Consider the following 14,293-nt stretch of genomic DNA (forward strand, 5'->3'; position numbering starts at 1 on the left):
TGTGAATTAAGCAACATGGTTTTGAAGTAAGTTGACTGAGGACTTTTTATTTCTTAGACTGAATGCGAAAGTTTGACACACAAAAAAAAAAATCAAAGCAAGCATTACTGATATTAATAATTATTAAAAAAGTATATAAAGTTGGATATTTTCAGCTGGTAACTAGAAGGAATTAGGCACTGAAATGAACTTCCAGTAAGGATAGCGAAGAAAAAACCTAAGAGCTTTTTAAGCAGAGCCATCAGCAGAAATACAAAATAAATAGACATATGTAGAGAGAGAGACACATATATGTATGGACATCTAGAATAATAATAATATTGTTGTTGTTAAACATGAAGTCACATTAACTAAAACACATGAATTTATATGCATTGTAGAATATAACCATTTCCAAGCTAACGAGTCATTTGAGTGCCAAATAAGTACCATTAACGAGTATCAAATTTATCCCGTAACTTTTCCATGCAGTTAACCCTACATCTGACGTGGGACTTTGCTACTTTGCTCTTAGCGCCTCGTGTCTGTGCAGGAACCTACACGACATGAAGTGATGGTGTTCTCTGTCCTATGTAGTCTCACACATCGTAGAGTTGATAACAAATTGTCACATTAGGTACCAATTTCAGCCAAAATTTCAGGACCTGAACTAGAGGATATGAAGCATGAATTATTCTTATGGCCCAAGCACAGGCCTGGGTTCTCCGGCTTACGTTTTTTCAAGACAACTCAGTTTATTGCTAATAGAGAAAATAAGCAATGCATAAAGGCAAGGTGCAAGTATTAAAGTGCTAGTTTGAAAGTATTTAACAAAACTGTCCTTTCTTTTTGAATAACTTGAATAAAGTGTTTAAATGACCTCTTCCTAACCAGAAGAGAATATAGAGAAGAAATTAAGCTTTATTGGTAAATTAAAGCCCAAATCCCATGGTTGATGAGAGATATGGTCCGTTTGAAATAGTTACACTTTCAGACTTTCTCTTCTACAATCAGCGGGTGGAGACCAACATAATCCAATTAATTGTAATTCCCTTTTGTGGCACTGGTACAGTGGTGAATGATATAGTAAGTCCATTGAAGTCTTATCTTTGGTCAGATAATCCAAATGGATTCATATTATGAAACAGTCCTTTATAAAAGTTCTGATGAACAGAAGTGTTTTGACTTTAGTGAACCAAAAGATAAATTCTGTACAAAATAAAATGTTTTGTCCTTGACATTTACAGAGCTTGCATATACCTGATTTAATGTAAGAATACTTCTCTCAGCTGGCTTATTTCAAAGACCCCTTTCATTAAAAATAAATAAAAATCCAGAATTTGTTCTCTGGACATCCTACAAACCTGTGTGTGAGAACAGATATTTATACGTATGAGTAATCTTTACTCTTCTAAATAGTCCCATTAAAATAAATGTGATTACAGATGTAAGGAACATAGGTATAACGTTTTGAGACTCATTTTATTTTCTACTTTTCCAATAAAACAGTAAACTAATATTTCACTGATAATACTTATAAGTGTAAACAAATCATATATGTATGTTCCGTTTCAGTACTGCGAGTGGACTAGGGGAATTGCCTAATTTTAGCTCAAGCTTTGATCTATTTACATTTGGAAGTCATTTACATAAAGGAAGTCATAATGATCTTTATTGTTTTGTTAATTATTTCCTTTGATTATTGAAACTCACTCACTGAGGCCCCAGCTTATTGTTATCGGGGTCAGTCCCAATAATAAATTTGGCTATGTGCAATAAGTAAGGATTGGGAGGTATTCTTGGTTTTTGTTTTCGTACAGACCCTCTCAGTTTAACGATCACTGGAGACGGGACTGATTTAATGCATCAGTAGTCTGATCCAGTGCTACGCATTTTGGATTTCTCCTTTCCTTTAAAGTTGTCCGTAGCAAGCCCACGTTACGGCAGGAGTGTTTTTACTCGTAGCACGTTGAAATCTCATATTTACTAAAGGATACTGAGACACTGTTTGTGGGAGACAACACACTAGACCGTATATTGAGGTCGGATCTTTTCAGAGTGTCTCAAAAATATTTTTTTTCTTTCTCCTTTTTTTTTTTTTTTTTTCCCTTAAATTGTCTGGTTGAAATTTAATACAAAGAATTTTTTACCCTTTGGGGTGCATTACATATGAAATAATTTATGACCCATGAATCACAAGAAGGCAGTGAATTAGGTTTCAGATAAGTCTGCCAAATATTACAAAACATTGTGTACAGATTTTTGGACTATGAAAAGGCTTTTGACAAGAATGGAAATAGAATCAGTGTTAGAAACAGCAAGAAGGAGAAGAACAGAAGAGCTATATGACAGAATCCGAAAGCACTCTGAGTTAGTAGTACAATTAAAAAGATAGGAATATGAACATATTTTTGAAGTATGAAAATGGGACAGAGAGTCATTGTCCAATTCCTTTCTCTATTAGATCTTGAGAGCCTTCAATTTATTTAAAATGTAGATTTGTAGACACTGATACACGCAATTCTGATAAAAGACCTGACTGTAAATGGGAAAAAAAAAGAAAGAAACCTCTAAAATTAGATTGCAGAGAAGCATACTGCAGAGCAATTACACAATAAAAAATGTTAATAACAGATTTGAAGTCGGAAGGGAGATATTTACCTTGACTAATGTATGTACAGACAACATATGACTAAGTGAGGAAGATCAAGTTGAACGCAGAATTCAGAATGGACTTTTGCCTTTGAATAGTAAAATGTATCATGAAAAGTAAGTTCCTGATCTAGGCAAGTATTTGATGTTTGTATTCTGCAGTCTAGGGTATAAGAAAGAGAAATACTAGCATCCACCTAGAAAATGGAATAAAATCCATTAGCTGGCACAGAGAAATGAGAAAGTCATTAGTCTGGTTTAGAATAAAGAGGGAAGAGTAACCAGAAAGAAAAACAACATAAAGTGTGCTTTAACTACTTAGGAAGAAGCTGAAGTTACACTCAACAACTAAGTAGAGAGAATTAGATAGAGGATAGAATCTTTCCTCTGTAAGACAAATGTAATTTTCACTCAGCACAGCAATTTCATTTCTATGAGTTGCAGAAAGTCTGTCAAGCTCCATCCTTGCGCTTGGGCAACCTTGGTGCTCCAAAGCTGAGGAACCTCTGCGCCGTGGGAGGCTATGAGCTGGGTGGGAATTCCTCCATGCTCTTTCTTTGTCCCTTTCTTTAAACCCTCGGGGGTATGTGAGTATTTTTTTGATGCCAAAGGAAGGAATAATTTGGCCCTTGAGGTTTCAGTTGCTCACGTTGGGTATGTCTGCTCCTACTCGTTGTTAACAAGTCACCGCCGAGAGAGTCTCTCAGAAGTACGTTGATCTGTAGACAGGTGGTCACTTTATTCTTAGGGAGCTTTCAGTTGCCTTTTGGGGGGGAAATATTCTATATTTACAATCACTCTTTCTCCCATACAGAACAGTTGATGCAACTAAGTTTAATCAATTTTAAAAGTACTTGTAATTATAATCCTATTACAGGAATCATGGCTTCAAATCACAATGATAGAAGAAGCTAAATCAAAACTAATATCGCTGCCATCTGAACCTGTAGCAGGTATTGGCAGCGAATGATGTATAAGAGTATCTTAGTGCTGATACCTGTCTCCGGCCATCAAAAGGATTCTCCTTTCAGCATCACAGTATATTTTTATGCTTCCAGTTTCAAGCAGCAACGGATGGCATAGAAATTTCCCCGACGCAATGGCGTCGCTAGCCGATCGCTTTTTTAAACCTTTGAACTACTCTGCCTGCTTTCACGATGTACCATTTCTCAACTTCTCGAATGTACTGGATCTTTTTTGCAGAAACAATGAGATAGTTCATCCCCCTCTTTCTCTGCGGACTTCTGTGGAATTATGCGAGGATGAATATGACCCAGTGTGCCCAAGCACAGAAATCTTTTCTTTTTCTGGCGCAGATTGAGATTTAAGTTAGCAGTACTTGGTTGTTTCACCATGCCCCCAGGTCAGAGAACTGTCATTTCAGAGAACTGGAATAAACAACACAGAGATGTTCTGCTTTTTAGCTTAAGTTGCTCGGTAGTTTGCGCCTGGGCTCCATGGAAATGGGCACTCCAATAATAAACAAACACTCAGGCATTGTAACATCGTGCCTTAAATTTTCAGTTAAAAGGTCATGCCATGTTCCTCTAGCAGAGGAGGAGTAATGCATGCAAGCTTTATTTTGCTGACTATATCCTTGATAATGCATCAATGGTAGCATGGGATGGATTCAGGAGAAGCTGCTTAGAAATACACTGTATACAAAATCTAATTATTTGCTTAGCTGACATTTTCTTTGATTTGTTTAAACACTCTTGGAAGTGAAGGACCATGCCCTGAGTGTAGGCGGGACAGTGGGCCTCCCAAACCTAGCAAGGGAGAGGGGAAGAAGAATGATTTAGCTGGGAGAGGAAAAAAAAAATCTGGCTGACTGAGGAGAGCTTTGCATGAGCTGAGGCTTCTGCTATGCTACTTCATGGAAGTTCAAGGGATTGTTTACACTTTGAAGCGTGTATATGAAATGCAATGTCAGGACAGGATTGCTTGAGCGGGAGGAAGCTAAGCATCATGTGCGGCATCGCCAAGGGGTGACCTCCTTGTCATATGATGAGCAAGAGCCTTCACCACCTCACAGCATCCCATTGCTGTGTTGTCTCTGGACTCTATTACTGCTCTAAATTGGGTGAAATCACTTTGAAAGAAGCTGTTTGTCCCGATAGAGCAATACTTTGCAATAATTTTGAGCTCCCATGGTTCCTGGGTGGGGTAAGATGGCTGCTGTGTCTCTGCACTAGTGATCAGAGAAGCTGTGGCTTGTAAAATGCAGGTAAAGCTATCGAATACACATACCTTCAGCGTATAAATTAATATGTGTTCTGTCAGCCATGAGAACAGCTCTCACAAAGGGATTTTGTGATGAAGGAGTGTGCTGATGCAAGTGAAGAATTTCTGCTTGAGTCTGTTCTTCCTTTTTTTTTTTTTTTCCTATTGAAGACCGTGAATGACAAGCAAATTATTTTTGAAGAATATAACAATTTAAAAAAAAAGGGAGGAAAAAAAGGGAAAAAAGAGAAAGAGAAAAAGGAAAAGGAAAAGAAAAAAGAAAAAATAGAAAAGGAAAAGAAAAAGAAAAAAGAAAAAGAAGAAAAAGAAAGAAGAATAAGAAAAAGGAAAAGAAAAAAGAAAGAAGAAAAAGAAGAAAAAGGAAAAAAGAAAAAGAAAAAGAAAAAAAGAAAAAAGAAGAAAAAGAAAAAAAGAAGAAAAAGGAAAAGGAAAAGAAAAAATGGAAAAGAAAAAGAAAAAGAAAAAAGAATAAAAAGAAAAAGAAAAAGAAGAAAAAGAAAAAGAAGAAAAAGAAAAAGGAAAAGGAAAAGAAAAAAGAATAAAAAGGAAAAGAAAAAGTAAAAGAAAAAGAAAAAGAAAAAGAAGAAAAGGATAAGAAAAAAAAGAAAAAGAAAAAGAAAAAGAAAAAAAAATAAAAAGAAAAAGAAAAAGAAAAAGAAAAAGAAAAAGAAAAAGGAAAAGGAAAAGAAAGAAAAAGAAAAAGGAAAAGGAAAAGAAAAAAGAAAAGGAAAAGGAAAAGGAAAAGAAAAAGAAAAAGAAAAAGAAAAAAAGAAGAAAATGAGGTGTCGTCAAGTTTGAAAGAAGAGAAATGACACTGGACAGTTTGTCTTTTCCTACTATGTGCAAGAGGAATTTTCTTTTCCTCCTTCAACTGCAGGAGTCTGTTTTAGATCTCTCACTAGTAAACTGTCTGTTGGGATGAGTCAGTCCAGCCAGTTTCCCAAGTTTTCAGTCAACTGGGAATGCATTGTGCACACTCACAGCTCTTCTGCAAGGATTTTGATGTGAGGGAAATGGTATGCGTTAGCCAACAGTGCCACGCAGGGCTTTCTCCAGGGGACATCTCCCTCGGCATATGCACTGGCCCCTGGGATGGAGATCCCAGTGCTCTGAGGTTTCTCACCCTGGAGCTGAGGGTTGGTCAGTTCCCACATGCCAAATATTTGTAGGGGAGGACAGAGGTGGCAGCTGTCGTGTCCGAGTGCCCGCCGTGCAGGGCATTGCCATCCCAGTGCTGCCCTGTGCAGCTGGCAGCAGAGAAACCACGCAAAAAGCAGCGATGTGAGCAAACGGATTTCAGCCTGCGACCCAGTCAGACACGTCTCACCAAAGTCTTCAGAAAGTATTCTGAGGCATAACCTCCATAGCAGACCTGGCACCGTTAGTTGTGTTTGTAGGAATTAGTTTCCATGCAATTTGGGGTGATCCATGAGACCACTTGGAGGAAGATATAATATCCTAAGTGATAGGTTGCCCAGAGAGGTGGTAGATGCCCCATCCCTGGAAACATTCAAAGCCAGGTTGGATGGGGCTCTGAGCAACCCGATCTAGTTGAAGATGTCCCTGCTCATGGCAGGGGAGGTTGGACCAGATGAGCCTTAAAGGTCCCTTCCAACCCAAACCGTTCTATGACTTTTAGGACTTCTGAATGTAGTGCTCTGGGATTTAATGGCAGCATGGGCAAAAGACAGTGTACAGATGGGAAAATACTTGTATAAATTATCTTAAAAGAAAAATGAACGAGCAGTGCTCTCAAAATACTGCATTTTGCTCCCAGAGACTAGTCTAGATACCAGGCAGGCCATGCGGTTAGAGGAACCGCATCCATTTTCTTTCAAAACTGAGCTCTCTGTACCGCCTTGGTTGATTTTCCTATTTTCTTTTTCTTTTTTCTTCTTCTTTTTTTTTTTTTTTATTTATTTTTGTCTTTAGCTGATCTTTCCATAGATTACTTTCTTCCTTTTTGGACAAGGATAACCTTATGATGGTATGTTTAAACCAAAGCTGAACTCCTGTTTGCTTCTGCAGCAGACATTGCTAGTGCCATTAAAAATGTGTATTGCTGAAAAGGCTGATCTACTAAGAATAATAACACAGTAAAACACACATTCCCTTCACAAATGTATTGTGTATTGATTTTTTTTTAAACTAATAACCTTGACAGGTGCCCGCACTATTTTTTTTTTTACTTAATGTGGTCTTTATATTTTCAGCCAGAGTATTAGCATAAATTTTATGGGATTTTCTGGGCATATTTGTGTCTGTATCTAAGATATATGATATCAACTGGCAGTGATGGTTGAACTAATCAAATACTACTGACAAGTTAAAGCAAATTTTTCGGACTGTGAGATTTTGAGCATCTTCCCAGATACAGCATCTCCTGACTGAAAGCAGTCCTCGACTGTCAAGTTTAAATACCAGATTTGGGACTTAATCTTTATATAAGCAAAACACCCCAATAAGAAATATGTCTAAGTAAAGCCCAAAAGTCAGGTCCTCCCCTTAAACCTAGCCTGAAATGCGTGTGTGTGTTTGTTTATGGCCCTATCGCCATGGCATGTGAGCGATTCCAACCAGTGGGAACCAAACGAGAGTCTTACACTGAATGGACTTCTATTTTCTTTTTAATTTTTTTTTTTTGACTTGGCATTTGTTCCTTCTAGCAAACATTTTTAAAAACTCTCTTATTGCTAGAGGGAAAATTGACACCCTTTGCTTTCACGATGATACATTCCTAACACGTTTCCTTGAAGAGCTGGAAATGGTGCAAAAATCTGGTAAGATAAGTCTCTATAAAGCCTTAGAAGTCAAGCATTCCACTTTAGACATTTAAGACAAATGCATGGCAAAAACAAGTTGGTTTTTTTTTTTTTTTAAGGTTTCTACTTAAAGTTCCGTGCCAAAGCTACAGTACTTATACATTTTCTAAATGTGTTTTAAGCAATAAGTTGTACAACATTTTTAGAACATGTGTTAAGCTATTTCTCTAAGAATGAAGCTCTTAACAAAACATAAGCACTCTGCATGAGATCTTAGCAGCAAAGTGCTTAAAAGATAAAGTAAGAATTGGTACCATGGGAAGAACACCAGCTGTAGAGCACACAGGTCCATTATGAGAAGTATGGTAGTGGGTAGGGAGAAAATGATTTAATCAGGAGTAAAACCAATTTTATTATAAGGGCACGCAGGGGGTGTGGCACCATAGTGAGAGGGACATTTCAAAATATCTGACAGATTTCAACAATGTGAAAACCCACCCTGTTCTTTAAAGTGACAGTAAACCCCATCAGGTCTCTCTTTTTGATGCTATTGTTAACAGTTGACTGTTTAAAGCTGGCCTGCTAAGATGCTGTCGATCTAGTTCAATAGTGTGTGGCAAAATAAAAGGCTAATTGTTGAAATACGATCAATCAAATATGATCTCAGAGTCTAAAGAAGATCCCCTCTGGTAACTCATTTGAGATCAAATCATTACTTTTATGATTGAGGTAATTCAATGGGAAGAAAAAAAAGGAAAAAAAAGAAAAAAGAAAAAAAAGAAAGAGGCTTGAAACCAAGCAAGACAACTGAATGAAATGCACAAGTCTGCCTTTGTTCCAGCTTTGTCTCACATTACTCCAAGTTAAGGCATTTGGTCCATTCCTTTATTTGTATACATTTCCTGAATCCAGAAATTTAAAAGGCATTTAATAAGATTTATTAAATGAAAGTTGAAAGACAACTCCACGTTGAATAAGATTTTCTGTCCAAAAGTGAACTCTATAGTGAGAAAACTATTGCGTTAAAGTAACAGGGATCTGGAGTTGTGGGTGTCCATGTGTCTCCAATAATTTTACCGTTTTGTTTAACAACAGTTCAATGAAGAGGCTGCTCTTGAAGCCAGCTGAATTGCTAAACATGAAATTTCAGTGACATTTAGTAAAACATTTCAGGATTATGTTGCTTCAAATTAAATTTGTTCAGTAGTTTTCATGGTTGGCCCCCGATTTGCATTCAGACTGAAATTTTCTAAAAAAGAGAATCACAGCACATGTGAAAAAAAGCAAACTCCATTTTTGGAGTAACAGAACTTGGAGAAAGTGTGTGTCATTTTAATTTGGACTAATGAGGATCTGCACTTTCCTGGAGTTTTATATAGATTATGATCTCACTGTTTATTATGTTCTAACAGTATCACGCTACTCGAATTAAAAAGAAAAAAAAACAAAACAAAACAAAACAAAGAAAAATAGAAGAATCATCCAATCTTGTTTTATTTTTATTAGAAACTCTATTTTAGCATTTAGTTTCTTTTATATTTAAATTCCTTAGCTCAGTCGAGCTTCAAAAGAAAACATTTTTTTTTGTTTGCAAAACAGTTTTGTAAGCACTCGTGGTTTGTCTTTAGTGTGTTATCATTTTTGACAGCTTTGCATAGCCTAGGTAGGCCAACAGGGGTCTGTCTAATATTGTTGCTGGGCAAATCTTCCTCCCAGAGATGAAAACCAAACAAAATATTTTTGAAGCAGTAAGGAGGAATTAATATCCTCTCTCTCACAGTACTCTATTCCTTGCTGACATTACATTCAGGCAAAAAAAGGAGAAAAGCGTTACCCATTATTCCCTTGTACATAGCAAGGCTAACACATGTAAAGCAATAACTCATTTTCTATTGCCATGTTTAGCATATGTCTCCTGTTGGCTCAGCAAGGCCTTTAGGCCGGTCCCTTGAGCCGGCCATCGTTGGCAACTCTTAGCCCCTCGGCCTCAAAACCAAATAGCTTTGAATCATGTTGAGCTGTGATGCTAATTTTCATACTGATGCATTATGGGAATAAACGTATCTGACATACTGTGTCAATGGTACTGTCTCTTTGTGTCTCTTGTTTTTTGTTAGCTGCATTCCTACAGATGGTATTCCATTGAAAATGTTCTCTTCCTACAAAAAAAAAAAAAAAAAAAGGAAAAAAAAAAACATGCACAGCACCAAACCTCTAGGTGCAGAAGGCTGTTAACGGTTGCTGATGATAGTAGGCAAACATTAACATAATAATTAGTGTCTTGTAATTGTTTCATTAAAACCAGTTGTTCCATTTCTCCTCGTGTTTTCCCAGAAGAGAAGCTGAATTTGGACGACAGCCAGTGGGAGGACATCCACGTTGTCACCGGAGCACTCAAGATGTTTTTCAGAGAGCTGCCTGAGCCGCTGTTCCCATACTGCTTCTTTGAACAGTTTGTGGAGGCGATAAGTAAGTACATCAGATACAGCAGAAGCTACTGAAATAGCCTGTTATATAAAAATAATAATAAACTTAAAAATAGAAGAGCAGAGGCATCTCAAATCTGACTTACCTTCCATTATCCGTGATCCTGTCTTTTTATTGTTTTTGATTGCCTTTTGCCTCCTACAGCATTTAGTTATTTAACCGAAGGAGGAAAAAAAAATCAAATTATTGATCTATAAATTTTGTATATGCGATTTAACTGTAGTGCCGAAAATGGTTTAGGAAAGGAATTAAAATGTGTATGTACTCAAAATATGCTAGGCTGATAATCCATATATCCCCAAACACAAGAGAGAGACTAATAATTGTGAATCATGTTAGAAGGGGCTGTCTTTATGTTAATCAGAATGAAATGCGTGTGTTTTGTTCCACAAGGTTGCAGACTCTTGCCTTGCAGGGATCACAAAAAGAATGCAAAAACATTCATGTTCTCATTTTCATATCTACCTTTGCTTTATTTTTATATATATATTTTTTTTAAAGTTGGCAGGCATCAAAAGTATTTTCAAAGTCCAGGGCATTTATTCCGTTACATGTCTCTGCGGTTTGTGCGCTGCAAACCCTCTCTGTGTTTAATATATGCAGGTGCATTTTGTAAAACTGGCTTGGAAAAACTTGACTTTAAAGACGGTGATTCGGGGGTTTACTCCCGTCGGAAAGGGTCGGGGGGAGAGGGATGGCTTAAAGGGAAAAAGCCTAGTAGGAGATTAATTAAAGGTCCAACAGAGAAAAATCTCTAGGAGAAAACCAAAGCCAGTGAAGTACTTAGAGCTCTGTTTTCTGAGCGATGGGCACGCGTATTTGCCATTGCTGTTAATGAGAGCTCTGTGTGCACATGCGCAGCTGTCAGAGAACATGAAACCCTTAATGGACGGCTCACTTTGATTTTATATTCATAAGAGTCTTTAGTTCAGCTAAAGCTTTTCAAGACCCAGCATCAGATATAATGAGGTTAAATACATCTCACAAGATCCTTCCTTTCTTGGTTATTTAGGGATGCGGTGCAGTTAAATACACAACGTAAAGAAATGCAGTACCTGAAAGTTTGCTCTTGGCAGCTTTCTTCTCCTTTCAAAACACGTGGAAGCTAGACGGAGAACATCTTCTCTCCAGTTTAAGCTCCTGTTGCACAGTCTCTGCAGTGCTAAGAGGGGAAAAACAATAAAGAATTTCTCACCGTTCAGATTCAGTTTCTGTGATGCACTGGGACAAGATGCTCAGTGAAGCACAAGCGCTTGACCATGCCCTTCAGGTGGTTCTCCATCCACCTGCTACGTCCTCGTGGAAAGAGGAGATGCGGTGCCTTAAGAGATGCAGTCAGTTTGCAGGCCTTCACTTCTCTTCTTATGCACCTTATTCTGCAGTCGAGCGTTTAACACCTGTCCTCTGCCATTATCGCTTTCTCTTCCTGATAATCCACCGTCACACTGGTCTTCTGCGGATAAACAGGGTCTTCCTCCCCCTTATCACTACCTTTCATCACCCTTTGGTGTAGCCTTGGCCGAGCAAAGACTATTGTATTCTGAAGAACGTTATCAGGACACCATGATCTCACCCTTCCTTCTGTCTTCTGCTCTCATCCTCTCTGCTAGTGTCCAGGTCAGGGTGATTTGAAATCTTTCGGTGGCCTGGTGGGGAGGTTTTTGATAGTAAAAATAACAGGTAACCGGTAATAGACTTGCGAATTAAGAGTTTGAAAGGATGTCGGGAAGAGACTGTCTACTACAGCATTAATATTCATGAGTGAGAAATTAATGTCCCTTTCTGCTATTTGAACTATTATTAATTCTTATTATGATTTTGAGAGCCATTATACACGTTGATAGGCTAATGAACAGTCATTTATAGAGGGATTTTAAGACAGTTTATTCCTAGGAAGAAAATGCTAGCACTCTAAGACATGCTTCGCACTATTTCAAAACCCTAATTCTTGTTGCTTGCTTTACTGCACATCAGGGTGATTTCTACCTAATCCAACTGTCTGAAGTAATCTACGATTTCCAGTCAATCTTCTCTTTATTTGGCCTTTACTGCCATAGTATCTACAAATCCGTATTCTTACCAACTCTACTTAAAAAACGTCTATAAACAACAATTAGGTGTTTTCAGTGTTTTCGGAGCTCTTCTGTATGCTAATAGTCCTGAGGCAAAGTAAAAAAAATCTCTTTTCTCTGATTCTTTGGCCACTTTGTGCTAATTACTCTGCCTGGTCAGTACTGAGCTGCTAGAAAATTTCCCTTCTTCTTCCGATTGCTGTGAAAAAGAGGCTCTTGTATCTCTGTTTTTTTTTCTGTTCATTCTTCAAAAACGGGAATTATTAGCATGCAGGGCATGGGTGTGCAGTACAGTTAGAAGGAGCGCTTAATAAGGCCAGAAATAAACCAACCTGATGACGGCTAGGAAAAGGGTAATTAGGACATATTCCCACCCTGCCATGATTATATCCTTGGTCCGGCACTGAGCAACCCTTAGTCAGAGCCATGCTTTTGGTAAGTAAGATGAAGTGGTCTAAAAACCTACCTGTAGTAGGTAATAACAAGCTACCAATAGTATTTCTTGGGGATTTAGTCATTTAGCTAGAAGTTTCGGGAGGAATGAGTGCCCAAGAGGTGCCATGGACTCTTTATGCTGATGCTATTTTAAAGATTATCTGAAAAAGTCCATAGCAAGCTTGGTGTTACTTTTCCTGGATGACGCTATTTTAATTAACATCTCTATTATGTGTATGGGAACAAAACTTTACAGTACCATTTTAGGGAAAGTGCTTGCTCTCCACCTTCAATTTCCCCTATAAATAACTTTAGATATGGCCATACTATGAGAACAATTTAGATAGGACCGGAATATTAGAAGATAATTCAGGGCATTATAGAATCTCAGAATTCTGCTTGCCAGGCTGAAGCTGCATAATTACTGTCCATATAGCTTGTATCGGAGAATTTATAAATGATAAATGGAAGGCCACGAGACCTCTGACCTAATACTAATTTTGTTTCTTAGGATTTGGAAAGCAGGTTTTTTTTCAAGGACTTTGTCTAGTATATTACTGGCAAGTCATTTTGTGGTATTTTGGATGAAATATGCACTTCTAAAGTGTGCCCAAATGCTGCTATGAAGTCAGGTTCAGCCACACTTAAATTACTTAGCACCGCAAATAGTTCTATTGATTTTCTGGAAGATCAACAGACGTGGTTCAACAGATTGTCTGCAAGTAGAATTGTGCTTCATGTGAGCAAGGTGGAAGAAGTGCCAATAACTGAAACACTTAGTCACCTTATTTACAGAATTCAACCCGCATGGCCATACGAACTTATGCCAGGACTTCAGCCACTGAAACAAAAAAATCTACCAAATACCCCCAAAATCTACCAAAATACCCCCAAAATCTATTAGGAGATACCAGCAGGTAAATGTGTTAGTTGATTGTAAACCTTTATTTTAATTGAACTAGTTTTCTTGAAAGGTCTCAGGCAGAAAGCATTGGAAAAAAAATAAATTTGTCCACTACTGCCTTCTGTGCAATGATATGATATCCACAGCATAGGAAATATTCAAATACCGACTAGTTCTTCCAGATCCTTTCAGCTGGAGAAATCTGTATAGACTGTGCATCTGTATAGACAGTGCATCTGTCCAACTGCAGTTACAAAAACCCCAACTGATATTTCACAAAGGAAAATTCCACCCAGTTCCCAAAGCTGCAACATCTGTCTCTGGTTTGGAAGGCTTGAGTTCAGGTCTTTGATTTTCTCTGCAACAGGTTGGAAAGATTACTACATTGGAAAGATTTTTTCAATGAGGTCTGGTGATTATGCCTTCATTTCAGTTCCTTATCTCTAATATGAATTTAATAGGTGTCACAAAAGTGCTGTAGATAAATAGGTGATTTATTGTTTAAAATGCACACACAGATGTGTAGATATATGTATGTATTCTGAATAGAATTCCTTTTGCCAGAATTATGAGACAGTTTTGTGAATGAAGGTGTCTGTTACTGTTGTGGGCTTCCCACTTAAGGCAGATGAACACAGGAATGAGATTAATGAAAATGTAGAGTTGCAAAATTGGACTTGCAGGCTTTCGGGTGGAATCCACAACCCAATGTGAGATATCTCGGGCCTCGGCATGAGGAACAGAAAACATGGGATCCG

The 14,293-nt window shown here is 37.7% G+C and overlaps 1 protein-coding gene across 1 annotated transcript in view; it reads left to right on the forward strand.

The window, feature by feature from the left end:
- Positions 1-14,293, forward strand: part of ARHGAP15 (Rho GTPase activating protein 15) — a 339,350-nt gene that overhangs the window by 265,676 nt on the left and 59,381 nt on the right. Inside the window, exon 13 of the mRNA XM_074594484.1 lies at positions 9,972-10,106. Within this exon, the coding sequence (XP_074450585.1) occupies positions 9,972-10,106 (135 nt within the window). The remainder of the gene's footprint in view (positions 1-9,971; positions 10,107-14,293) is intronic.

Source organism: Larus michahellis, chromosome 7, assembly GCF_964199755.1.
Source record: "Larus michahellis chromosome 7, bLarMic1.1, whole genome shotgun sequence".
NCBI classification, from domain to species: domain Eukaryota; kingdom Metazoa; phylum Chordata; class Aves; order Charadriiformes; family Laridae; genus Larus; species Larus michahellis.